This window comes from Streptopelia decaocto, assembly GCF_964273445.1.
Source record: "Streptopelia decaocto genome assembly, chromosome: 24".
Classification (NCBI taxonomy): Eukaryota; Metazoa; Chordata; class Aves; order Columbiformes; family Columbidae; genus Streptopelia; species Streptopelia decaocto.
The window spans coordinates 1,233,414-1,259,733 of NC_138679.1; the positions used below are offsets into that span (position 1 = coordinate 1,233,414).

The 26,320-nt window shown below is 50.8% G+C and overlaps 1 protein-coding gene across 1 annotated transcript; it reads right to left on the bottom strand.

Moving 5' to 3' along the window:
• Positions 1 to 6,162: 6,162 nt before the first annotated feature.
• Positions 6,163 to 25,053, bottom strand: HOMER3 (homer scaffold protein 3). The gene is made up of 9 exons (XM_082072107.1): positions 24,570 to 25,053; positions 15,591 to 15,747; positions 14,593 to 14,724; positions 14,071 to 14,178; positions 11,070 to 11,191; positions 10,052 to 10,208; positions 9,095 to 9,205; positions 7,999 to 8,079; positions 6,163 to 7,221 (listed from the first exon to the last, which is right to left on the bottom strand). Exons 1-9 carry the CDS (start codon positions 24,572 to 24,574, stop codon positions 7,033 to 7,035), a joined length of 1,062 nt encoding a protein of 353 aa, XP_081928233.1. The 5' UTR covers positions 24,575 to 25,053; the 3' UTR covers positions 6,163 to 7,032.
• Between the last annotated feature and the right edge of the window lie 1,267 nt (positions 25,054 to 26,320).

Consider the following 26,320-nt stretch of genomic DNA (forward strand, 5'->3'; position numbering starts at 1 on the left):
TGGCAGCTGCTGCAGCAGCAGCAAATGGGTTTGGATCAGCTCGATGCTTTCTGAATACTAAACGCTCCTCTGGTCTCATGCATGCTAATTTGTGGAGCAGGGCTGTTAGCTGCAGATTAAAAGACATCGTCTCTGGGACAAGCTGCTCCCACCTGCCTGGGGAAGATGCTGATGCTGCCGTGTCAGTTCATCCCCTCCCTCTCAGACGCTTCCTAACCCGCTGTCTGAAGTCTCTGCTTCAGCCTGGTGGGGGTTTCTCAGTTCGTCTCCTTCCACGTGTGACGTGTGGGGTTTGATCAAGGCTCTTGTCTTGAAGCTTTATTCAAAATTCCTTTTAATACAGCCCTTGTCTTTCTTGAGCAGCCTTCTCTGTGAGGGTAGGACACGTGCTAGAAATAAGAGCTCTCTGTTGTGCTACCTACATATTCTTGCGTCAGATAATCAGGCTCGGGAGTGGAAAAAGAGGTTGCTGTGCTAGTTGGGATGTAGAAAGATGCCTTAAATTCCCAGATTAGGGATTTACACCTTGCTCAGGGCCGAAGAACATCTGGTGATGTTTCTGTACGTGTCCCATGAGTAGAATATTCCATTCTGGGGTGTCTATGTGTTGTCAGAAACCTTTGAGATCCCCTAGAACACCTCCTTCTCACCACAGCCTATATCGCATCTCTGCTGTAAAACCGCGTTCTGCTGCGTGCGGCTCTGCCCGCCCGTCCCCCCAGCAGGCGCTCGCACGCTTCCCAGTCTGCGCTGGGCAAGAACTGGCCTGAACGCGGCTGCTTTTCTGCGCCCCAGCACGCCCATTGCCCTGTGCCTTCCTCCCCTCCTTCAGCCCCAGCTCTGGGGTTCGCTGCCTGCGTTGCCATGGAAACTCCTCAGTGCAGCATCTCCCATCGCTGCTTCGCTCACCGGGACCGTGCATGGCTGCTGAATGCAGCACTGGCACGGGGGCTGTGCAGGAGGGACAGTCCTGCATCCTGCCAGCCGTCCCCATCCTCATCCCCATCCGCATCCTCATCCTCCTGGGTGCGAAACCATCACCCGGCCCTGCAGCTCCGAGAGGCTCAGCAGGAAGATGCTCCCCCACCTTGCAGGGCAATTCCCTCTGGCTTTGACACCGATGGGTCTGTAGGCACGTACCGAGGCTTTGGGTGTGTTTAAGGAAATATTTTTCTATTCCTGGAGTGTTTCCCCCCATCTCTGCCCATCTTAAAGAAGAACAAACATCTCTGAGGAGCACTTCCCAGAAGTTTGGCAGGGAGAGGCTGGCATCCTCTAGGTGAGATACACAGTATTTGATTAACTGGGGTTCTGCTGAACAAAGAAATGTGGCAAGTGGGGACAGGTTTGGTAACACAGCGGTCACCTTCAGGTCTGGCACCCTCTTCATCTCTGGGTGCTGCTCTGGATCTCTACAGTGAAGAAAAGGCAGCTGCAATGAAACAGTCTGGGATATTTGGGCTGGGCTTTTGATTTGTCTCTGCTGAGACAACGGTGCTGCATTGGAGCGCAGGTTTTTGTTGAATCTTCACCTTCCCTGCTGCACCTTAAAGCTCTTCCCTGCCAGTTTTTGCTGATTAAACTCCTCATCCATGACACACCCTCATTTAGGGCTCGACTGCAGCTGCTCAGACGTTTTTTCACTCTTGGTACGACATGCTTGACACCATAACTCCCCCAGTTCCTCCCAGGACTCCGAAAAGGGGACAGAGCAAAGGCATACCTGGATATTATTTTCCCTCCATGCTAACAAAACCTCCTTGCTGGCTGTTTCATTCATACCCATCCCCGCTCCCTGCAGCAGCTGTGTCTCCTGGGAACCCATCCCTGCGTGACTCGCTTGGATTCCCGTCACCCTGGCAGGGAGAGCAGTTGTCAGGGAGCAGAAGACTCTGCTCCAGCCTTGAAACAGCAGCTGTGAGCGCAGCACCCGCCTGTTGCAGCAGCTCGTCCCCATCCCTTCACCAGTATCATTACTGAATTCCTGAGCCCATGTTGAGACCGCAGAAGAGGTGGCACTCATGTCACCCATCTCCAGGCTCAGACACTGTTTTCATCTACCCATAACAAGGTCTGGACTTTAATATCTCCAGTGAGTAAGGCCAGAGTGAAATATTCTCTGTTGCCTGCTGCGATTTGAAACCCTGTTAGCCCAGCATGGGTGGAAACAGAAGGCAGAGATGATATTCAGCATCGACTCTTGCTTGTTGTCTACCAGCCCTTGGGAAAAATAAGCCAGCAACGGGGTGAGGAGGAGTGCTGGGGTGACAATTCCCATTGGGGGCAGGCTGTACAAGTCCTGGTGACCTACAGAGCAGACAGAACCCCTGGAACAGCCAGTGCTGCCGGCTGCAGAGCCCTTCCCTGCACACCACGGGGACAGAGGCGATGCCATGGGGACAGTGGCACCCGAGGAAACTGAATTTGGTACCTTCGACCGTCACTTTCAGGGTTTGTGCTCAGCAGAGGGGCTGCAAATGGTGCAGCAAATGCTGCTCCCGCGCGTTACCTGTTGCTGCGGCTGCTCTTGTGTCCAGAATGTCGTTCGCTCTTACCACAAATGTCTCATTTCCAGCGTTATTCCAGCTGCTGCTTTTTTGGTAGGATGGAGAGAAGCTGATGGAGGAGGCAGGACCTTGTGTGGAGATGATTAGTGCTGTAGCTCCTGTTCTTTTCCCTCGGAGCAGAAGCTGCCTTTACACACCAAAATCTAATAACAATAATAATTATAAATTACTCTGGGAAACGGGACTGTGAACCTCATTGGATTTGGGGGGCTTTATTATGTGTTCATGGCCATTTTCCAAAACACACATTTAATTGCCTTCTCTGGTGCACGCAGAAATTGTCTTCCAGCGTGTGCGTGTGGGGGGTGTTGTGCTCCCAAAGTACGTTTGCCTGTGCTGTCAAGTGTAAACAGACCATTTCGGAACTAAAAATAACCGATCCTCTGAGTAACAGAGCAGCTGATCTCTGCAGCCCAGATGCAGGAGCTCAAAAGGGTTAGGTCACCTATTTTTCATTAATGGTGCTATTTAATTACAGACTGCCCTAGGTTGGATGCTTTGGAGATGTAAAACAAAGTGCCTGGTTGCTTTCCCTCCATCAAGAACTTGCTTCAGTGTGTTCTCCCAACAATACAGATATCAAAGACAATCTGTTAAGTAACTTTGATGTGAGGCTGCCTAACAACAAACCACATATTACCAGGGGGCTCTGCAGCAGCTTTCTGAGAAGAGAATGATTTTTACCTCCTGTTTCAAATCACTCAGTGGAGTCAGGGCATCAACCAGCCTGGGCTGTGCTGGTCTGTTCTCCTCCTGGCTCTCCAGGCACCTTGGAGATGTTGGTAATTTCAGTCCAACAGTCCTTCAGGGAGGGTAATTCTGTGCTTTGTGGAGGAGGAACCGCAGGCTGGCGAGGTGCGGGGGTTTGCTGCCAGGTCAGCTCTGGACCTGGCCTGGATTTGTGTTCCTGCTCAGCCTGGAGGGCTGGGATTGGCATCTGTTGGATGGGGTTTGCATTAAACACATCCTGTTTTCCTGAGGCTCTATTATCAGCATGTCCTATAAAAGCAAAGCTCCATTTCGTCTTGCTGAGCTGGTCAGAGGGACGTTGTCTCAGGTCTGGATGCAGAGCAGAGAACCCCACCTTGCATCAGAACATTGTGCAAAGAGGGGAAGGTCACAAGATTTTTTATTTGTTCCTCCTGATCTCATACATGAGCCATTTTCCCCATGTTCCCTTTATTAATGTTCTGTCTGGGTTGTCTATGAATAATTAAGATCCTCATTTGCCAAAAGAATTAGGTCTCTCAAGGTACCTGCAATCAGTAGCATTTCTCCTCCGGCAAGGAAGCCGCTGTTAGTTCGCTGCTGACAGTAATTGTTATTATGAGACAGCCACAAACATAAAACTGCAGCCTGGCTTTTGTAACACAAGATTTTCTCCTTTTGAAGCACGAGAAGCATAAACAGGGAAGGGGCGAGGGTTGGAAAGTGGATGGTGGGGATGTGTTAGAGCTGCTGTTCTGAGACACAACTGAAGTCCTTTCAAAATGCTTGCTGGAGTGGGGCAGAGGGAATTAGACCTTTGCTGCTATCCCCTCTACAGGAGGGTTGTCTCGTTGCTAACTGCACATTTAGGGTATTTGTGGAAATAGCTGGTGATGAATGAATTTTCATTAGTTTAGAAGAGGGGAAGACGGCAACGGCAAGTGCCTCGCGCAACCATCCATCACACTGCCCTCAATAAAAGACTTGGAACAAATGCCGAGCACAGGACAGATCTAATCAAAAAGCCGCTATTCAGATTATTCTGGCAAGGAAGAGTATTGCGACCAGCACCTGTGGGGAAAAGCGTGAAGGAAAATGGCTTCTGTTCCCGATTCCTGACAATGGAAGAGCAAAGCTGCGCAGCAGGTTTCCTTATATTTGTGACTTGTTGCATAACTCACAGTCCTTCTTGCATGACTCGCAGACCTTCTTGCATGACTCGCAGACCTTCTTGCACTCAACCTAAACTGTCAATGGGCCAACTGTCTTTGCTGCAGGTCTAAGTGAAGCTCTCCAGTGATGCCAGATTGTGCTTTGAGGATATAAAATACATAAGCGATGAGAAGAGGCTTCAATAGCATAAAAGCTGGGTCTGAGGCTCTCCTGCTGCCTGACGCAGGTCAGGGCCGGTCCTGGGCGGCGCCGTGAGCCGTCACGGCTGCCGTCTCCGCTGAGCGCCGCGCTGCAGCTCGCATCTGCCCTGCTGGGATGTGCAGCAGCCTGACCCAAGTCCTCCCTCTCCAATTTTGGGAACGGTCCGAACGTGGCCTCTCGGGGGAGGGATGATTCACGCAGGCGCGGCGCACACAGCTCCGGTCAGCCCCCGGCAAGGAGCAACACAACCCGGGCACTGGCCAAAACACGCGGCTCCAAAATGGTCTGATCTGCCAGAATTTATAGATCCAAACCCATCTCTGCCTTGTGGGTCACAGCCACAGAAGTGTGAGAAAGGACCGGTACAGAACATCAGAAATATTTGTTCAGTTTCTTCCATCATCCCAAATCCCACCCTCCTCCCTCCATATCACAGTGACGGAGATGCAAACCAAACACACCTTTCTTGGAGCTGATTTCTATTTCAAAAGAAGGCTGCTCCTGTAGGAATAAAATATGGACACTGGCATGGGGTGGTAAACAAGTCCCTAGAAATTTTTGCCACCCAATTACTTCCTTCCCTTCTTAAATACCCTGAAACAAATATTACTACAGTAGCTCCAGGCTCATACAGTCGTGAGAACACTTCATGCAAAAAAAAAAAAAAAAAAAAAAAGAAGTAAAAAGCAACAAAAAACCCCACCCAACCCTCAAACAGCAAAGTCCTTCCCTGGCTGTGCAGGTCTGGAAATCTCGATGCTTCCTCCCCAGCCCTGGGAGAGTGAAGAGCTTTGCCCAGACAAGAACAGTCACCAGCAGGTTCCCGAGGTGCCAGAGCTCATCCTGCTCGGACTCGCAGGCAGCGCGTGGAACGGTGGGTTCCTCCCGTGGTCACCGGGCGAGGGGGAGAAGAGGCGGCCCCGAGGAGCCGCATCACGTCCCACAGCTCTGCCGAGGGCTGGCGGCGTGTGGAGAGCTTGGTACTTGGCAGACGGCGCTTAATAAGTGCCAGAGTTTCCGCAGACCTGCAAGGTGTTCCTGTCTTTGCCTAACTTATAGTGGCAAAGAGGGCAAAAATAAAAATAACAAACCAATAAAATCCAAATCCATCGACACTCCTGTAAGGTGACTAACTACTTCTACACAGACACTGCTCGTCATTCAGCACAGGGCTAAGCATGCTTCTAGCTAACTACAGGGGTGCAGCGGGTGCTGCGGGGGGACACAGCTTTCCAGGTTTCTGCGGTGCCTCCCTCAGGTCCTGTTCAATTCCTGGTACTAGACAACATCTATGACAACTCAACAAACTTCCCACAGGCCCTGTGGGGCACCGGTCCCAGCGTGCTCCAAACGCCTCCGGTTCTCGTTTAATCCGGCCAAGCGCGGCAAGCTGGGACCCGTCCCCTCCTCTGGGAATGCCGCTCGGCTGACACAGAGCAGGACACCTCTGTGGACTGTTTCCCAATTAACAAATAAAGAAAGAAGAAAAAAAAAAGAGAAAACCAAGAGCAACTGCTATTTGCTCCATTTAATTTCAATTAACTGCAGCCCTTGGAGGCCAGGAGAGACGCCAATCTAGCAGTTCGTTGGCCATCCCCTTAGGTATGGCCCATTTCTCAAATGCCCCTTTCCCAACCAAGCCTCTACTCTTCTCAGCTTAAAGTTTTAACAAGTCATTAAATCCCACTGGGTTACACAGTAAGAGCTTTAAAACCTGCAGTTCTGTTCTCTCTGGAGGACGTGACTGAACAGTGAAAGGACACGTGGGCAGACAAGTGCCCTCTCTGCAGCAGGGATGTTGCTGCCTCTGGAAGCTCCTGACAGTGACCAGTGCTAATGGATCCTGTTGGAAAGACACGATATCATTAGGGTTGGGAAGAGGAAAAGGAGGAACTGTTGTCCTTGGTGTGCTAGAACGTCTCCCTCCCTCCCTAGGTGGGGAAACAGGCAGCTTATTTGCAAAAGGCAAGTGGTTTCCTAAAAAACTACTGAAAAAACACGAAGGCTGCTCAGCCCCTTCCCCTAGAAAACCGTAAAAATATTGGAGACACAGTGTGGTGGGGAGGCTGGGACGGCAGCGCAGGGACAGCTGCTGCCTGGACCGTGCCACAGCCACGGCAGGGTCCAGAGAGGTCTGACTGTGACGTGTAGATGCTCCCTGTGGAGGACTGGGGAGCTCAGGTCCCCTCTGCCCGCTGTCCGGGCGCTCAGCGGGCAGCACGTGGCTGCGGCTGGTCTCACACCGTCCAGGCAGCTGCTGGTATGTTGGCGTAACCTGCCCAAATGGGTCTTGAGGCTGTTCTGTGACTGTAATCGCTGTCAGTGACCCAGTCCCAGCTTGGGTCCCTTCCTCTGGAGGTGTCTCCTTGGAACGTGCTGCTGCTCAGTTGCTCTCCACCAGCTTGGCTAGTCCTTGCCGGATCTCACTGAGCTCGAATATCTTCACATCCATTATCTCTGCCACCTTGGTGACCTCATTCTGGATCTTCTCCCTCTCAGCCAGGGTCTCTGCCAGCGTCTGCTCGGCCAGGTGAAGGCGCCGCTCCAGCTCTGCGTTGCGTGTCTCCAGCTCCTGCCAAAGGACACGAGGACAGTGAGGTGGCTCTCCCAGCACTAACAGACACTGCTTACACCACCCTTATCTCCACAAACCAGCCCTGGGCCAGGCTGCCCACACCCAGCTAGCCCAGGCCTCCAACCGTTCTTTCACCAAGGGACATCCCTATCTCCAGCCGCAGCTCTCCAGCACACACGTATAAGCTATAAATGCAGATCTCCTCGCACGCCTGTCATCTCCAGGTCTGACGGTGCTTGGAGATATTATTCTGCCATGAAAGGTGGTGCGTGTGTATGGGATGAGCCCCACAGCACATCAGCACATTCAGCAGCTCAGAGGTAAACACAGGCAATGCCCCCAGAGACTGCACAACAGACTGTGCCTCCATCTGTGTCCTCGCCCTGCGGTGCGGAGCAGCTTGCATCCCTCCTGCCAGCCAGACCGAGCCAGAGCTCTGCTCCCGGGTCACCCAGCCACCCACACAAGACCTCGGAGGGACGAGGGACACCGCCAGTCCTGCCACAGTCCCACGTCATGGGCTACTGCGAGTGCTGGAGGAGAGCACAAGAAGGCTGGGTTTGCTATTGCCAGCTAATCATGCCTCGTGTCAAATATCTGAGGGATACGGGGAGTGTGGAAGAAGGCAGAGATACAGGCAAGGACCTGTTCCCATCATCCACGGGCAGAGACAGGCACAGCAGCTCTGCAGCATTCACTCTTTTGTTTGAAGGAGAAACAGGGATGGATCCATCTAGTTCGAGTGCTGAGGTGTCCCAGATCTGCCATCCTTACCTGCAGCTTCTGCAGCATCTCCTCACGCTCGCCCTCCGCTTCCCATCGGCCACATTTCTGGCTCTTTAACATCTGAATCTCCTAAAACACAGGGAGCGAGAACATCACGTCAGGGCCACCCCATCCCATCGGGGCCAGCTCCCACCACAGACCCCAACCAAGGCCCCTTCTCTTTCTCCAAGGATCACATAACCGCACTCAACTCCCCATTTCAAAACCTCCATTTCTAACCTTCTAATTCTGTTGTACCTGCTGCTTCTCTCTAAGCCCTTAGTCCCTATCCTGGTTTTTAGTGGGACAGAGTTTCCGGCTGGGATTAAACCGCAATAGTCCCTAATCATGATGACCGTCTGAATGTCCTCTGCTCCCTGCTGTGTCCCTGCTCCAGATCAGATCCCACCCAGGCTCTTGGGGCCAGGGTCCCTGCTCAGTTGCTGGGCAAAAGCCTCTGCACACCCTTGTTCCAGTGGTTTTCCTCTAGCCTGGGTGGGCTGGGGAGTGGGATGAGAGATCTCACTAAGGATTGGGAGCCCCAACCAACCCCAACCAACCCCCACACACCTGCCAACCCCCACACACCTCTGCTCTCCAATCCTCACTTTGTGGCTCCAACCCCAAGGCTCCATCCACACCCCCACTGAAGCGCGGCCACCAGAGCCTGCAGACGTGCAAGTCAGAGAGCCTCCCCACACCTCCCCTCCTTCACTGCCTCTGTAATTAAGGCTCTGCTTTAAATCACTCATTTAAATGCAGTGGAAGTGAGAAGCAATTACTGCACTAGAAGCTGACTGCAGCTGCCGACGGCTGAGCGGGGAAGGGGTGAGACACAGCCCTGACGTTTGTGCCGTGGCTGAGGTTTTCCACTCAAGGCTATTTGCACGGGAAACTCCCAGCGCTTTACTCTCAGCTTTGCTTCTCTGGGGCAGAAGAGTCCTGAGAGGGCTGCGCTGGCTCACAGAGGTTGCTGGCTCGCACAGCAGCTTGTACAACAGCACAGGGTGCTATCTGATCACATACAAGCTGGAATGACAGACAGCATGTTGGTGATTGACAGGCCACCCAGCTGCAGGCTTTACTCTGCTTCGTGGGGTATTACCTCGTCTTTAGCCTTGATCAGTAGTTCCAGCTCCTCCAGGGTTTGGCTCAGCTCTTCCTTGTTGTTCTCACTGGAGGAATCATGAGCACCCTGTGACTCCAGCTCTGCTACCTACATGGAAGGAAGCACAGAGATACAGGAATGTCCTGACACCTTATCACCCCCAGTCATTCTCTGTCACATTTCGGGTTCCTTGCAAACCCAACCAGGCTTACAACAGGGTAGCAGCTCCCACCCTGGGGCTGTTAGGAAAAAATTCTCTCCTTCTGCTCTGCCTAGACCATGCTGCAGCAAAACTCAGTCTAGAGACTCTGCCTCTGCTTTCTCTGCAGGATTTCACTACCAGCAAAGCTCGACTGGCTGACATCAAGCACATGAGCCTTCGGCCCACAGTGATGGCCGGATCCAGCTCCATTTACATCCCCGGGCAGAGATTGCCACTCCTCTGCGTAGATGCCCACAGGCCTCCTCAGTTGATCTGTGGCCTCTCTGACATTACGTAGGTCAAAAGATCCCATTATTCCAACCAAACAAGGGCTTGTTTGTACCACACCACCCGGGTTTCATGATGTTGCAGCTTGGATTTGAGCTAATTATAGCATAAAGAGCAATCTTCATCATTCCTGTCAGTGGGCAGAAGATTGCCCAGCTCAGGGAGGGCACGGACCTTTCTCAGTATTGCTGGCAGCTGGGAATCACCCCCAGAAAATGTGAAGGGAAGCTGGTATTTGACTTTGTGCTCTGGTTTCCTCCCTTTATCCACAGCGTCTCAGCACACCCTCAACTTGCTCTGCAGAAAACAGGAGCTCGTGTGAGAGCTCCCTAGTTACATGGCCTTATTCCTCAACATGTTTTCTCTGCCAGGCCCATGCAGGATGGGAGAACAGGGCCAAGGGCAGCACATGGCTCTGGGACAGGGCTTCCTCTGACCTGCTCTGTATGGGCCCCTGTGCTCACCCGCTGCCGCAGCGTTTCCGTCTCCTCCTGATAAGCAGCCAGCTGCTTCTTCCACTGGTCCACGTTGGCGTTGGCTTCATGGAGAGCAGCCACCAGCTTGTTGTTGTTGTCCTGGAGGCTGAAGAATTCAGCCTCCCACTGGACCTCGCTCACCGAGCTGTGTGAGAGAACAGGGGAGGTGCACAGGAGGGTGTAAGAGCGTGAAGGTTTCTCCCTGCCCATCCCAAAATGTGCTGAAACCGCGCTTTTGGAAGTGCTGGGCAGCTCCCTGTTTTCTGTTTGGCTTTCATGTCACTTCCCAAATTTAAATGCTTCTTCCAGCCCTGAATCTGCATCTCTTTCCTCTGTCCCTGGATAACATTTGACTTTGAGGCCACGTGTGCTTGCAACTGCAGAAACCACACTGTGAGATTAATGGGGTGGGGGACATACAGCTACTATAAAGAAGCTTTGCAATATGGGACTGTGAATCCAATAAAAAAGTCCTTATTACATCTGAGTTTGCTTTGAATAAAACCCTACCGCTCCAGACTCAGGAGAGGGTAGCAAAGGACACTTGCTTTTGAATTAAAAATATTCTAAGTGTTCAGCTGGGAGCTCAACAGGAGCCACACGGCAGAATCCAGCCCAGAGTCTTTTGAACAGACAAAGAGCGGAAGCAGCAGGGACTTCGCTGGAATCAGGGGAATTAACACAAACGCAGCCCTGGGCCAGCTGGAAAAGTGTGAACATCTTCAGGTCTCACCAACTACTGATCTGCAGATAACTGGCATCGACTCATCCCCGCTGCGGGCACAAAGCATTCTCCTTCCCACGCTGCCTGAACAGCAATTTCACCTTCAAGCTGGAATAACTTTTTACTGGGGAGGAGGGTTTGAGCAGCAGCACACATGGGGCATTACTTGGCTACCTAAAGAAGTAGCTTTGGGTCAAAAGCATTTGGAATGACAGTGACATGCACCAAATCCTGGCAGAATGGCTGAGGAGTCAGAGCACAGAGCACTTGTGGCAGCCTCACCCTTCTGAAAGCATCTTCTTCAGCCGCTCCTTCTCTGTTGTTATCTCAACATCGGCACTTTGGCTCCGGAATAGCTTATCTTCTCCTGGCCCATTGGAGCTGATGATGGGGCTGGGAAGTACCTGGGGGATGAGGAAAAGGTGGTTTGTGATAACACTGTGTGATCGGTGTGGCCACAAGGTCTCTGCAAACTCGTTCACAGCTAATTCTCAGTCCCTGCACTCCTGTGAGAAACTCCAGCTTTCAGTCCCAACTCCCAGGTAGCACTGGGCTTGTCAACAAGGGCAGGCAAAGATCCTCATGTTTGGCTCAGCAGCACCAGTCATGGCACAGCGAGGACTCTTGTGGAGACACAGGGCTTTCTCTTGGGTCAGGGGGTTAGTGCTTAGCTCTTCCAGTAGCTGCCCTGCTCCCTTTCCCCGCCCCTGGCTGGGGCAGCAATCCCAGCGCACAAACACCCCAAGCAGGTGGGCTCACAGCTCGCACGCACCCTCTTTACTGGAGGTACCGAATTCTCTGGCCCTCAGCTTCGCCTTGAGAAATGCCAGCGATGTCACAGCCGGTAACCCGAGTCCCGCGGCCGCACTCAACACCCCGAGCCGCTCAAGCCGGCTGTTTCTGGGTTTTGCTGAATTCTTAATAGGATTTTCTTGCTGGTTATCAGAGCAGTGGAAAGACTTAATAAACTCTAAACACAGACCTGCCAAGCCACCTGGGTTCAGTCACACGTCCAGCTTTTGCACCTTGAATTTGGACACCAGGTGCCATCGGGACAGCGTTTTTTAGTCTCAAGGGAGGGAAAGGTGTGAGAGGAAACTCACAGACCCTGCACCAACGTATACCCTTCCCTATGGCTCCAGATTCCCATGCACAGAGCTAGCAGAGACAAACAACGCGTCCTCTCGGGCTGCAGGGGACTGACAGCGGAGCAGAGATAATATCCAGATTTTACATCCCCTGGCCGCTCCCAGAACACCCCGTCTGCACGGTCTCCTCGCTCAGCAGGGAAGCAGCTTGGCACTGACCGGGCAAACTGAGCTATAAAAAGATTCTCTGAGTGATAAGTCTCTGGGATCCCAAGTTGGGGGCTGTGACCAGGTGGCTGGTGATCCTGTGGGAGTTCATAGGTAGCACTCAAACAACCACCTGCCTTCGGAGTCGGCTGACATCTATAAATAGAGCCAGGAGATGTATTGACCACCAGCTTCATGATGCCTTCCAGAGAGTGACTGAGAAGTGAGATCTGCAAAACAACCCTGTCTCGCCTTTGCCACAAGGTGGGGAAACTGAGGGGGAGAAGGGGCAGAAGTTTCCTCTTCTGGTGTGTTGAGCTACTGTGAGTCCAACTGAAACTGTTAACAGCTGAAGATGTTCCACACTGTTTTGTTGCTTATGTTATCCACAGTGATGTAATCTGTGATGGAGATGCTAAATGGGATGGACATTGGCCTAAAAGGCCCTAGAGGACAGAAAAGAGCAGCTACCCTGGGATTTCCCCAGCTCTGAAAATCCTCAGCCTAAGTAAACTAGTGCAAATGCAGAAAATGAGGGAGCCTTGATTTAATTTCAGGAGACAGATCTGCTCTCTGCTCACTTGCAAACAGAAACACAATCAATTATTCAAGGATGAAACTCATTTTTGAAGCTCTGTTAATGCAGAGACTGCGAGTGGGACAGCGGGAGAAGGGATGATGGGCTGATGTATGCACCGGCTGGGGAAGGCAGGACAAGGTCTGCGTGCCCACATGGCAGGGGACACCGCACGTGTCCCCACGCTGGCTGCCAGATGGCTGCAGGCAGGGGCTGTGCATACTCGTGTCCAACCAAGAGATAAGGCTGAATGGGAAAAGTGAGCATGGGTTCCCATTGTGGCAGTTTTAATGCTGCTGAGTCAGGTAAGAAAGGAGGACCGGAGCCTTAGGCCATTTCTCTGATCTGTGTTTCATGTCCTGTTGTAGCACCTGATGAGTTCTCCCTGGTGTAAAGAGGATAAGAGGAGTATCTCTCCTCCCACACTCCACCTCCTGGCCAGGAGAGCTCTCGTGGCTGCAGCTGGCCACAAATCTGCCTCAGGCAACTATAAATGACCAGAGTCTTCTACCTAAAACTTGGGTTCTGCAATGAATTCTCTACCCTACTCCCTTCTTCATTTGCCACTCATTAGGATGGGGCTTAGAGTCAGCAGGAACCAGAAGCCGGGCAGATTTTCCCCATTTCTGCACCCCACATGACATTTCCAGTCTCTGCAGAGCCACCGCCACCGCCTCCACCTCCTCCTCTTTTCCCTGCAGGCCAAGGTACCGTTCACACTCCCTCCTCCTCCTCTGCTGCTGCTCCATCTGTACTCAACCCGGAGAACGCAGCGTCCTCCATCCCACAGCTCCTCTCCTCCTGCCAGGAGCTCTGGGAAATGCAGAGTCACCTCTGGAGTGAACTAGTTGGGAGCACAACTTTGCCAGCAGCACTGAACTGCTTCACCAGGGGAAAACGCAGGGTTAGAGCTCTCCGTGGCTTATCCGCTCCCCTGCATCCCGCTGCTGCTGGGGTTGGTTTAGCTACACAGGGAGAAAGGTAAAAATTGCAAGTGCAAGGCATGTGAGAACGATATGTGATGGGCTTAAGCTTTCTGGCTTGGTTTCCTGGGGGAAAGAAAATTGAATGACTGGCTGTCATGCACACAGTTCTACCATAGGGGACAGTTCCTAGGGGAACAAGGAATTTCCATTCTCACAGCACAGCTTCTCTTCCACATCGGAAATATGGGAGAAAAAAGTCTGGCCAGGGCTCCTCAGTCACCAGCTCTAAGAAATCAGTTTGTCTTTTCATGGACCTCCATGGTCAGCACCATCACCTGTCAGAGACACCTGGAGAAGAACCTTCTGCAGTCCCAGAACAGGAAGAAAAATGGCTGGAAATGCCACGTCTTCCCTGCTGTGATCTTCAACCCGGCGACGTGCACTCCCACGTGCTGTTTGCCTGTGACTGTCACACTGAGCGTTACCTGGTGAGATGTGATATTCAGGGCAGGATTGGTCAGCTCTGTTTTATCCTGGGACTTCTCCCTCGCCAAACGAGCCGCTTCTTTCACCTCCTGGAACTTCTCTGCAAACTAGAGGAGAGTGGAAAAGTCACTCTGGTGCTACGCCGGAATGCAGAACGAACTATAATTAATGTCTGCATTACTCCTCCTCCCTTTGCTGCTTCATTCAACATGTTTTTAATTCTCTTCAGTTAATAATAAAATTCAGGGAATAGCCCATTCCTGCCCCTGCCCACGATTCTGGCACTCAGGGCTGTGGAGTTCACTAAGTTGCAATGACGGAAATTGAGCCCGAAGCCCTAAGTCCATTTGTGATGTTCAAAACACTCTGCCAATATTATTTTAAAGCTCTTCCTAGCACCTTGCATTAGATTTTAGCACAGTGGTAGCAGCATTACATCAGGTCTCTGAAGTCTTTTCTCCAGGGTCTCAGGGCCATTCCCCCTGCTCGGAGCAGGTTCCTGCCAGCAGCTTCAGCGTTACCTGGGAGAGATGTTGCTCCGATGCAAAGCCCAAGCCATACACGGTGTTGGCTCGGCTGTCTGCCCATTGTCCAAATTTCTGGGATGTCTTTGTGAAGGTCATGTTGGGGGTGATAGTGCTGTTGATGATCGCCTGCAGAGAGAGGCAACAACCAGAGTCAGAGCCTGGAGTGGTGGGGTGATTGATCCCTCTAATCCCCATGCATTTAGGAACTAGGGGTAGAAAACTCAGGCTTTTAATCTCTAAAACAACAGTTTAGGCTTCTGATGACCAAAAGTCTTTCTAGTATGGCTTTGTGACACAAAAAAATCTAAATCATGGTGTCTACTGAAAAAGAAAAAAAAACAAAAAGGCTTAGTATCATCAGCTTCCTCCATTGCTGGAAGAGAAGTAAGAGGCAGCGCTGTCTCTGGGGACAGAACAACTTTCTAATGTTCTCCATTTTCATGGTAAGTAAGAAAAAAAAGCTTAAAGAGCAGTCAGGACTAGGTATTACGAAACACACTCTGCTAGTCAGGGGAACCAAATAAACTGCCTGGGAAGACTGCTGAATCTCTGCCATCAGAGGCCTTCAAGAACAAGTCAGTCTATCAAGAACAGTTTAGGGAGAGTTAATAGTGTTTTGTGGAAGTGACCGAACTGACTGCCTGAGACTCCTGCACCCTCCGTCTGTGATTTCATTACATCTACAGGGGATAGTTTAGCACAGGCTCTCAAAAAACACTTCTATTTTGGATGCTGAAGTTGAGAATAGAGTGGGATGGGATGGCACCAGACCCTGGGGCACATTTTTCATCAGCAGGGATTCCGGTGTCTAACACTAAACACACTGAGTGCAGCAGGAGTTTTACCTTCTATTCTCCGCAGGGAAGATGATACAGAGCCCACGCTGGGGAACTGACCAACCTGACACCAAAAACATCAGCTCCACAACAGGTTTTGGCTGGAAAAAAAACTCACTGTCAAGCTGTGTGATGCTGTCAGCATTTGTCCCCTACCTTGGTGCCCCCCACACTGATGATCCGGTACACGTTGCGCGTGGCATCGTAGAAATAGGAGACGGTCAGGGCGTGCTTGCTGGCTGGGATCCAGTTCCGTTTGGTGGCAGGGTCGATCTGGAAAACGTGGGCCCTGGTGCTGAAGATCGGCTGCTCCCTGCAAGAGAAACAAAGGGGGCTGTGAGGGCAGAGGGGAACTGAGCAATGGGGGAACCGCATGATTTCCTGGCACCGGGGTTGCATTATGCACCACCAGCAGCACTTCTGCTATTCGCCTGCTCTCCAGGGATCTGAGACACTGGATGCAAAGTGCTGCAGCCCACAAGGACACAGCATCTCTGCTCCCCCCGTACGATCTACTGTCCCTTCTTATTAGGAGAGTCACAACCCAAATTCTCCGGCATTCCTGCAAGTTGCTTTTCCAAGATCTCTGGGCTTCTCTGTGCTCTCTCCAGGAGCCCTGCACATCCCTGGCCCTCTTCTTCACCAGTATACGATTTCTCTGGTTGCTGTATTATTTGTACTTCATAGGATATCTCCAAGCTGGAGCTCTAGGGAAATGGATGGATGGAGGATGCGTCTGGGATGTGAGCACAAAAAGCGTCTTCCCCTCAGCACAGCTCTTCCTCCCTTGACTCACGCCTGGGAAGCGCATCCTGCAGCGAGAGGTCACATCACAGGACTAAAAGCAAGTCACTTAACAATGAATTAAAGGAAACACTTCACCACACAATGTGCAGCTGCTGCGAGAAAGCACTGAACCAAGCACTGCCTTGGTTTTGTAAGCAGTAATATCTGAGCTGAAATAAGGAGCTGAATCTCAGGCATCAGGATGTAACTTGAGCGTGTCAGGAGGCAGGAAGGAATGCTTCCGTGACACAACAGCCCAGGTGCATCAGGGCTTGGGGTCTTCCATTGCCATACTCTGTACCCAAACCCACTGAAACCTGATGTGACTGGAAACATCCCACGCCCCCACGACAGCTGCAAACAAGGTGCACTCACAATCCTGCCACATGCAAGCCCCCAAACCCAGACATCTCTCTTTCTTCCTCATTCCAAGCCATCGCAGCTGCAACGAGCAGACCTTCCCATCAATCCAAAGACAATGGTACCTGGTGCTTTCTGAATCCATCACCAGAACTTAGGACGGAAATAAAAGGCTCCCTGCTACCTCCTGGTTTCAAGCCTGTTCCCAATTTACAGCGCTGACTTGGATCTCCTGTCCAGAGGCAAACTGCACCAGGGTCTAAACCAGCGCTGTCTCAGCATCCTCTCCGACTGGTTTTACTCATCCACAGTCTGTTTTCTAAATGAAATTCAAATTTTCCAGACTGCACTAAGAGATACTAATTTTTACATGGATCACAGCTTATCCTTTGAGGCATAGTACCTACAGAGCAGGGAGAAACTGATGGTTTTGTACCTTAAGCCCCAATTCTGGGCTCGTGTCAGAAAGAACAGAGGAAGGACATTACCTAGTCGTTGACATTTGTTAGTAAAGGTAAGACAGACTAGAGGCCACTGCAGTTAGTACACGTCTCTCCTCCAACAGCTTCTTTCTCAGGTCTCCTAGCTGGACTGAGCCTCCTTTTTGGTTTTCCCTCCACAGTGATTCATTTCCTAGCGATGGAAAAGTCAGCTGTTATTTATCACACAGAGCACAGACAGAGCGATCAACCAGGCAGCATTTAGGAGCTTTGTCTGTCCCAAACTTGCAAAGCTTGTAATTTGTAATGATTTCTCATCACTGAACAAGTTTTCTTCCCTGTCATGGGAGATAAATGGATGAGCTGTGTAACAGGAGTAAATCCCTTTGGCAGCAGGGGCTGGCTGTTGGGAGAGGGCCACGGAGGAGCCGGGAAGGCTCTAGGGTTTCCAGTCAGACACATGTGATGCTGGTTGCATGACGGAAAACCCTCCTCTGAGATCAGCCCTCACACCGGGCAGCTATTCCTGGGCTCAGCAGCGAGCTCTGCACCCAGAGTCAACGGAAACCATCCTGCTGACGGCAGCAAGTTTCGGACTAAGTGATGTTTCAAACAGCCCCCTGACCAAGCATCACTTTCCTTCTGAGCACCGGGAGCGGGAAATAAAACGCCACTTGGAAGGCCTGTCAGACAGGAGAAAAGCCGGTCTTCACGAGGATTAGCTGATGCTTTTTCTGCTCCCCTGAGGCTGGTTTGGCTGCTCCCTCGCCCCACACAGCCCCTGGGCTCACGTGCTCTTTTCCAGGTCTCGGGTACACTGAAACATTAACCGCTGACAGCATAGATGGAGAAGAGTGCTCTACTTTTTGTGCCTCACGTAATCACTTGCTGTCTCAACACTCTTCATGCATTTGTTCGTGCCTTATGGTCTTCCCCGGAGCAAGAAAGCTTCACGCTGTCTGCGAGAGACCTATCCCTTCCAGTTACACATGCGAAAGCCTCGCAGACTCTCCGAATGGGCCGGCTGCCAGTCACACCAGATGTGCTTTGCTTCCAACAAACAGCAAACAGCAAACAGCAGCAGGGCACGTCGGCAACCCCACCTGCCTGCTGCCGAGGAGGGAAACCCTGCACCCGCCGCCCTCCCAGGGAAGCAAAATCTGCAGAATCTCCTGAAATGATCTTTCGCGTCTCCCCTTTCCTCACCGCAAATGGGAACAGTTGCTGCCAACTTGTTTTGTCTCTAATCACAGTGACTGGAGATTGTTTTATGAGGCCAGCACGTTATTGCCTTCTCACAACTACCTGAGCATCGTGCCAGGCTGGCACGGGGACAGGGCTTTCTAGGAAGCGGTTGCTTAAGCTCTGGAGGTAAAGCTGAACAACAGCTCTATGCTCAGCTTGGGAACAGCACAGAGATATTAATGTGCTCCTTTTGCAGCGGTTGTGTAAAGAAAAAAAGCATTCTGTTTGTTTAAAATCCATCAAATAATACAAATTGTACCCAGCTAGTAGAATTTCATTGTCGAGGATGCTGGGCAGCCTGGAAACCTGCCCTTCAGTACTCACTTGTCTGACAAGGTTAAAGCAAATGCTATGAAAGCTCTCCTACAGCCTAAGTGGTGGAGCACACCAAAACAACAGACAGAAAGAGGAGGCAGAAATGCAAACCAAGAGAGAAGAAAAGCAAGAAAGTCTGCAAATGTCCAGGCACATCTCTAAGAACACACGAATGGCTTATTAAATGGCAAATGGCTCTACCTCACCCTTTCCACGGTTCCTTTGGCAGCAAAGAACCACGGCAGGGTTTGACACAGCGGAGTGGATCAGCGAGGTGGGGACACAGGCCGGACAAAACCACTACCGGGCTTTGAAAAATAGTCCTGAAAGTGCCTCAGATTCAAATTGTTCTCTCTCCCGTTACAGCCCTCTTTTCCCCTGTGCTTTAAGTGTATACACTGGATACACCACACATCCTTAAATGCTGACACTTCTTTTCCTGCTCCCAGCTGGGAGTTCCCATAACAATGCAAACATAGCAGTGAAAAGGGCATGTGTAAATAAAACCACTTACATCCCCCCAGGGTTGTCCTTTGCAGATAATTAAGAAAAACCAAAGCAAATGACTAAAAGGACAAAGATCTGGCTGAGACAGAGACATGATCAGCAAGCGCCTGATGGCAACTGGACAGGATCCAGGTCAGCATTTGTTCCCAGCCCAGGGGGAAAGGGCAAAATTCAATATCCCACATCCCACTGCTAGCTTAAAAATGACTTGTCCCCAGTGAATATGCCCTAATATCCCAGCAGCAGGCTGCCAGCAAAACCGAACAGCTGAAAATGAAATGATGATTGAACTGATCGAACTATTCTAATGCGTTCTCCACATCAGCAAAGCACCTGGCTCCAGGATGCTGGCTCAGTAAAGACCCACCTGCCTCCTCTCTTGGCTTCTCCTTACAGAGATGCTGAAGAAGGTCACTGTTTGTGGAGGACACGTGAATACAGAGTTTGGATCAATCGTTTCCGATTTGCTCACTGCCTGGACTCTCTGACTCAGTGGTCATTAAGACGACATGTAAAAGCGCATGCTGGTCTCATTTCCACCTTGGTTCTTACATTATTCCCATCTCTACAGCATCCAGATTGATTTCCTAATGAATAGCTGCTGATTTCCACCGTTGCCAGGAAAGCAAATCATTATTTGTCCTCTTAATTTATGGCCTCAGCAGAGTAGCAATGGACCGAACAGGCCAAAGGGACCGAGTTTGCTAAGGCTGGACGAGGGACCTCGGCAAGTCAGGACGCACGGACACGATGCCAAGGCCCTGGAGAAGCATTGCCCCGTGCCAAGGAGCACAGATGGCATCAATTCGGTCCCTTGCAGCACGTTTTACCTACCCCAACTTCAGCTGCCTGTTGGGGCCCTCAGACCGCACAGTGTCCTCAGAGAAACTGTATTTTATTGCTTTTATCTTCTCGAGGTATTTCCAATGCAAATAGCACCTCTTTGGGAAAATCCTGTTCGACAGTTACAGGCTCGCTCTCTCTTCAGCAGGTTCCTAAACCTAAGGGCAGCTGCTAAAACCCAGCCCTCCTGCCAGACCACTTTGAAAAGAGAGAGGGAGAGGAAGAAATCAGGGCTTTATTGTTTGCTTTGGATCTTTTCTTGCAGCCAGCGATGTCTTTGCTCAATAGCTTCTACACCGGCTTGGGGAGGGGTCTCTTTCTGACTGCACAGCTGCTTTTGACTTATGTTTTTTCCTTGTTCTTCTCAGATTTTCTGTGCAATCCAGAAGATTTTTCCCACTGAGATGCTCTTGTTTTTCTGTTCTCAGTAATTCTCGCCTCACAGCCCTTTCTGCCTGGCTGTGACATGCCCATTTAGTTAACTGAATTGCTTATCACATCCTGCTCACCTGCCCCCACCCTTTGCTGCATGACCAGAGAGACGAAACCTTCTGTTTGCTCTGGAGGGGGAAGCTTTTAGAGTCACCATTCTCCAAATTTATACTAACGTTTCCACCCGTTTTCAGTTCCAAAGTGAGAAAAAAACAGCATTCAAACCTAGACACAAGACCAGAGTTTTAAGAGAGATTCAGTGGGTGAGTTTAAGTTCAAAGCACTCCAGGGACGCAAACAGTGACTAGGTCTGAGGTTTTAAATAAAGTATTTTAGCCACTTAAGGCAGCTGGAAGGTGCTGGGGAGGCTGAGCGGGGCCCACGTTAACTGCATTTGCCTTGGTGCTGCTGGATGGGGTTCAGCCAAGGGCATCTCTGCGAAGTCCGCACGCTGCTCCCCAGCCTGCACATCCTCTCGCTCACTGCAGCTCCTCTTTGCAGGGATATTCATTTACTTGTCAGAGAAAGGAGCATCTCTGCACTTGGCAGCAGAGAGAATAATCACTTCAAATACTTTGCTCTGCATCGAGGCAGTCTGTGATCCCCCTTCATCTAAAAACCACACCGAAAAACACCTTCCAAGGAATCCCAGAGTACCAGATCAGCAGAATCACTTGTTTCTGTGGACCACAGGCACACCAGCACTGTGCCACAAGGGCAGGGAAGGGCTTTTGGGTGCAATGTTCCTGCTGATAGCAGCAGGATCCCTTCAGAGCGCAGACACCTACAAACATTATTTTTGCACAGTGTCCTGTGGCTGGGCTCAATACGCAGCCACAATGAGCAAGCACCCCAAAAAAGAAGCCATCCTCTGATAACAGGCCCATTGCCAGCCCCAGCAGGACTTCCCAGGTCTCACCGCAACCGTCCCCAAAAGCCCTTTCTCTTGGCAAGGTCTGGTTTGCCGGCTGGGTGTTTGCAGAGTGGCTTGTGCAGAGCAGAAAGGGGCAGGTGAGAGTCCCCAAGAGTTGGTGCTCGGCACTGGCGCCCAGCCCAGCCCCATGCTGAGTCAGCAGGAAGGCTGAGCAGCTGCGTCAGGGCTCTGCTCCTGCCAAACCCCCAGAGCAGCACGGTCCGGATCATCTGAGCGAGGATGGATAGGGGGTAATATGTGTTTTAGACAGACAGCCCCGGATTTCAAAAGGCAGAACTGGAGCACAGAGAGGGCATGAGAACCCATCTCCTCCTCCTCCTCCTCCACTGCTGTCTTTGTTTCCTTTTATCTTCCCTCAGCAGCTTCAATAGCTGCTGCCTGTGTGTCAGTGCTGTTTGGGGAAGAAGTGTGGGTTAATGACAGGCAAAGCTCATCTCTTTCCCTTTGCGTTTCTCCCCAAAGTCTAACCCTTCCCCTGAGCCAAGGACTGAGTCTAACTCCCTGCAGAGCCTATGGAAACTCCCGCTTCACTGGAAACAGGTGCAGAGAGCACACTTTGACATTGCCTATCTAGAATTTGGGCGCAAGCCCCCAGGACACTGAGTGTTAGACATGGAACTGCAAAACTGCTTTGGGAACAAAGTTTGGGAAGACGGATTCCCAGCCCTTTGTTGTAACCGCCAGGCAGGTTTTCAAGCCCTCTTAACTGCAGCTTTGCTTTTATTCTCTGCTGCGTAATGTCACCTTGGGGAAAATACAGAGCTGCTTCTAGTGTCCAGATGGGACTGAAGGAGGCCAGACTTGTACCCTAGAGCCACAAAGGTGGAACAGTGCAGCCGCAGCATTGCTGCTCTCCCCTTCTGCCTCCCCCAGCTCCCAAGAGATTACCCGGCAGGGCTTAGCACAGGAATGAAAAGCAGCTGCTCATGGCCTGTCTGCAGATAAAGGGCAGCAAAGGAATCCTGGCTGAATCTGCTCCTGTTGGATCAGCGTGGGGAACAGCGACAGGCATGCAAGGTCAGGCACAGAGACAGGGGATCAAGGGCATTTAAAGACACAAAACAGCTGAGAGAGTTGTTTTTTTTTCTTTTTCGAAACCAGTCCCCATCTACAGAGCATCCTGGCTGCTGAACACTGTGCTGCTGGGTGTCTACAACACAATCTGTGCATTCACCTTCCTGGGACAACTGTTACTTCTGCTACTAAGCTGCAGCAGCTCTTTGAGACACAGAGCACTGCTGGAAGTCTGTACAGCAATTAAAGTTAAAAAGCCCAGCCGAGCCAGACTGCAGCTAAGTCATTCTTTACACATTCCAGAAAATATGTCTAGTAATAATTAGAACCGGAGAAGCGGAGATAACACGCACATTTCAAAATGCTCCACGCCTCCAACACATTCTGCATCTTCAGTACAAGCTCCGGGACCCGCAGCACCTCCAGCCATGGGTTCCTGCTCAGCATCGCTAGAGCAAGTCCCCAAAATCTGCTGCTATTTTCGACCTGCCCTTGCCAGAGCTCCAAAAGCAGAACCAGCAGCCGCTCCGACAAGGCCAGTTCAAATCGCCTGTTCAGCAGAGAGGTCAGTGCATGACAGTCTAAATAACAGTGGGCGAATTAATTTGCTTGATATACGTGACAAGTGGGTGAACTCTATACTGTTCAAATGAGAAGCCAGTAAGTTGCATCTACCTGCACATACATTTGGCAATGCAATCGGCAGAGTCACAGAAGTATAAGCATCCATTGAAGACTCAGCTAGCACCTAACTAAATCCCCTTCCCTCAGAATCAAGCACTATTTACAACGGTCCTCTTCAGAAAGGAAGTGCTAATGCATTAATATCTACAGCCCAATGGTTCCAAAGGAGTCCACAGAGAATTTAGCCATGAAAAATAGAACATGATGTTTAAAAGAAGGCTAAGATGGAGAAATGAGACCAGAATCCCTTCTTTAAAAATAAGTTAACTAAAATCAACTGCCAGAAAGTGATGCAAGAGTTGACATGCTTTCAATGTCTTTTGTATCCAGAGTCATCTAAATACTGCTGAAAGCTACTCAATATCCCCACGTGATCAACATACAAGCAAAAAGACACTTTTATCTCAGGAGTTAAGTGGAAATAAGGAATTTGGGGTGGAAATGTCATCTCTGGCTTAAAAATAGTTTTGCTACTACACCACTATAATTATACAGTGAAATCTAAGCAGACCGAGACAGTGACACGGTCTCAACATTCTCCATGGGAGCTGGTGACCCTCCAAGGAAACCACACAGCTGCCGGGTGTCGCTGTGGTCGCTCCAAGGGTTCATCCGCTAACTCTAATAAAGTGCTAGTCCCGAGTTATCTGCTTCTTAAACCCCTCCTGGCAGTTTTAGGAGTTTTACAGTAACTTTGTAGACTGTGGGGGAACGGGGATACTTTCTGAGCAAACCTGGATCAGCACACACTCTGCCAGATCCACGCTGCTGTCATTCTTGATTCTTTGTTTCTACTTTTTCTGCCTCTTGAATCTGTGTTGGACTGTTCTATAACTTTATCTAGATAATCCAAGAGGAAAATCAGCAATAGGAAAACAAGCCCTGAAGAATGTTATTTATTTCTCTCGCATTGCCAAACCCACAGGTTTGGAGGGAGCTGATCAGACAGGCTTCTTCCCGACCCACTGTGCGTGCAAACAGCCAGAGTTTATTGCACAAGAAACTCACAACACGCCACGTCCTTGAAGTTACATGATTGAGACTTATAACTAGGGCATAAATTAAATACCAGACTAAGCTCTTCTTACCATGCCAAAATTCACTGCCGCATCCATGCAGCATTATTTCACTCTTGGAAAATCTGAGGGGGAACATAAGCTAAATTATCAGGGATTTTCAATCAGCTACTTATCCATTTAGAAATGCAAACAGGATCCATTTTACTGAATGCCAAAGTCACAACAGCCAAACAAATCCCTTATTTCTAAGTTGTGGAAAAGTTTGTGAACACATCCCAGCTCCAGTCGTCCCACCCAGGCTCCCAGTGTGGAGTCACACAACCTATAGATCACTAGAGGCTTCCCTTACATATTTAAAGTTTATTTAAAGAAGTTGCAGAGACTTGCAATTACCTACTTTCTAACCCATGAAATAAAAGGCATGTCTAAACTTTAAAGCTTGCAATCTGTAAAAAATGCAATTTAAAACCTTCATTTCTTTTGCCATTACCTTAAAAAGAGCTGAGCGGCCATGAATAAGAAAAGCAATTCAAGAATAATAAACTGCCAGCCTTACCCCATCTCTGCCTGGGTGTCAGCTTCTTTCTCTCCAGTCCTTCCTTCGGCAGCCTCAAGATTCTCTCCACGTTTTGATTTATTTCTCCCTTCCTCTTTCTTTCTGTCTTTCTCCGGATCCGGATGCTCTTTAAATTTCCTCCGGAATTTCACTTTGAAATCTTGCTAGTTTTGCTGGTGGCTCGAAAGGTTCAGTAACCCCGGGTGTGCGGGGGCAGCGCGGGCAGGGGCCGCTGGAAGCCCCGGAACCCCGAACCCCCGCTCCGCGGCCGCCCAGCCCCGCGGTTCCCCCGCTCCGGCTCCCAGGATCCCGCCTTCCCTCCAGCATGGGAGGGGAGCCGCGGGATTAGGTGGTGCTTTTGCAAGCCCTGGTAGACAAAGCCCAAAACTACAGAGTGCAGCCACCTTCTGGAGCGCGATTTCTTTGTTCTCTCTTTTTCCACCCCCCCCTTTCCCTATCCGTTTCCTCCCTCTACCAACTGCCCCATCTCGGTCACATTTCTCCGCTTCTTCTCCCGACTTTATTCCCGGGGCCGGGGCCGGCTCGGCGGCACCATCTGCCGGGAAGAGCCGGGAAGAGCCGGGAAGAGCCGGGCAGAACCGGGCAGGGCCGACCCGCCGCACCCGGGGGATTCCGGGGGGCCGGACGACAGAGATGTAATGGGCGCTGGTTACCCCTGAAAACAAAAAATTGTGTTCTTTACTCTCAGTCTAGACATCTCCTATCAGAAACGGAGCGCTTTTTGTTGTTATTTTATGAAGTCATTTCTACAAGTGGAGAATTAACATAGGCCATGAAGACATTTTTATGAAATGGGAAAATACCCTGGGAAGAAGGGAGGCTGGAAAGGATTGGGGAGCGGAGCTGCTCCCAGCGTGTGGCTGTGGCCAGAGGAGCTAATGCATTCACTGATCACAGAACGGTTTGGGTTGGAGGGACCTTCCAGCTCCCCAGTGTCCCCCCCTGCCATGACAGGGACATCGTCACCAGCTCAGGTTGCTCAGAGCCCGTCCAGCCTGGCCTGGGATGTCTCCAGGGATGGTTCATCCACCACCTCTCTGGGCAACCTGGGCCAGGCTCTCACCACCCTCAGAGCCAACAATTCCTTCCTCATGTCCAGCCTGAAGCTCCCTCCTTTAGTTTAAAACCATCACCCCTTGTTCTTCTAAGTCTGTCCCCAGCTGTGACTTCAGTACTTGCACCAAAACAGTAAACTCTGTACTAGTAGTTTTACAATAAAAGGTGGAAGTAGCGTTCAGAATTTAGCAATATGAATAGGAGAGTTCAATACTAGCAGCATAAACACCAGCAACACTTCTCACTCTCTGCTTTCAGCATTTTACCTCCACTCTTTTTTGTCATGTATTTAGAAGTGAGATTTACTAATTCCTTGTCCCCCATGTCCCCACTACTATCATCCCTGTGTCTGGGGTTACGGTTTGTTGCCAGTTACTTAAACATGATGTATTCTGAGCACGCTGAGGTAACACCGTTTGTAACAATGGCAGGAGCTGTCAGCACACCAGATTTTTGGCAGCGAGAGAGCCAAAGCCCCGTTAGCAGCAGTGTTTGCCCAGCGTGTTGGTGTACGCTCAGCAGGGCCGTTGCGGGGTGCAGGTCGGAGCCACGCGGGACAACTGTTCTGAGCTGGCAGCTGAACCGGGAGCTCAAGGACAACTCGCTCTGCGCAGCGCTGAGCACCAGCACTTCTGCCCCAAATTCGCCGTCCTTCCTACGTGTGACATGGTGAC

Excerpts from the sequence above, each read along its gene's own strand:
- HOMER3 (XM_082072107.1), bottom strand. Across the intron at positions 14,179-14,592 it reads CGGAGCAACATCTCTCCCAG|TTTGCAGAGAAGTTCCAGGA; the intron begins GTAACGCTGAAG and ends ACTCTCCTCTAG. Across the intron at positions 8,080-9,094 it reads TGATCAAGGCTAAAGACGAG|GAGATTCAGATGTTAAAGAG; the intron begins GTAATACCCCAC and ends CCTGTGTTTTAG.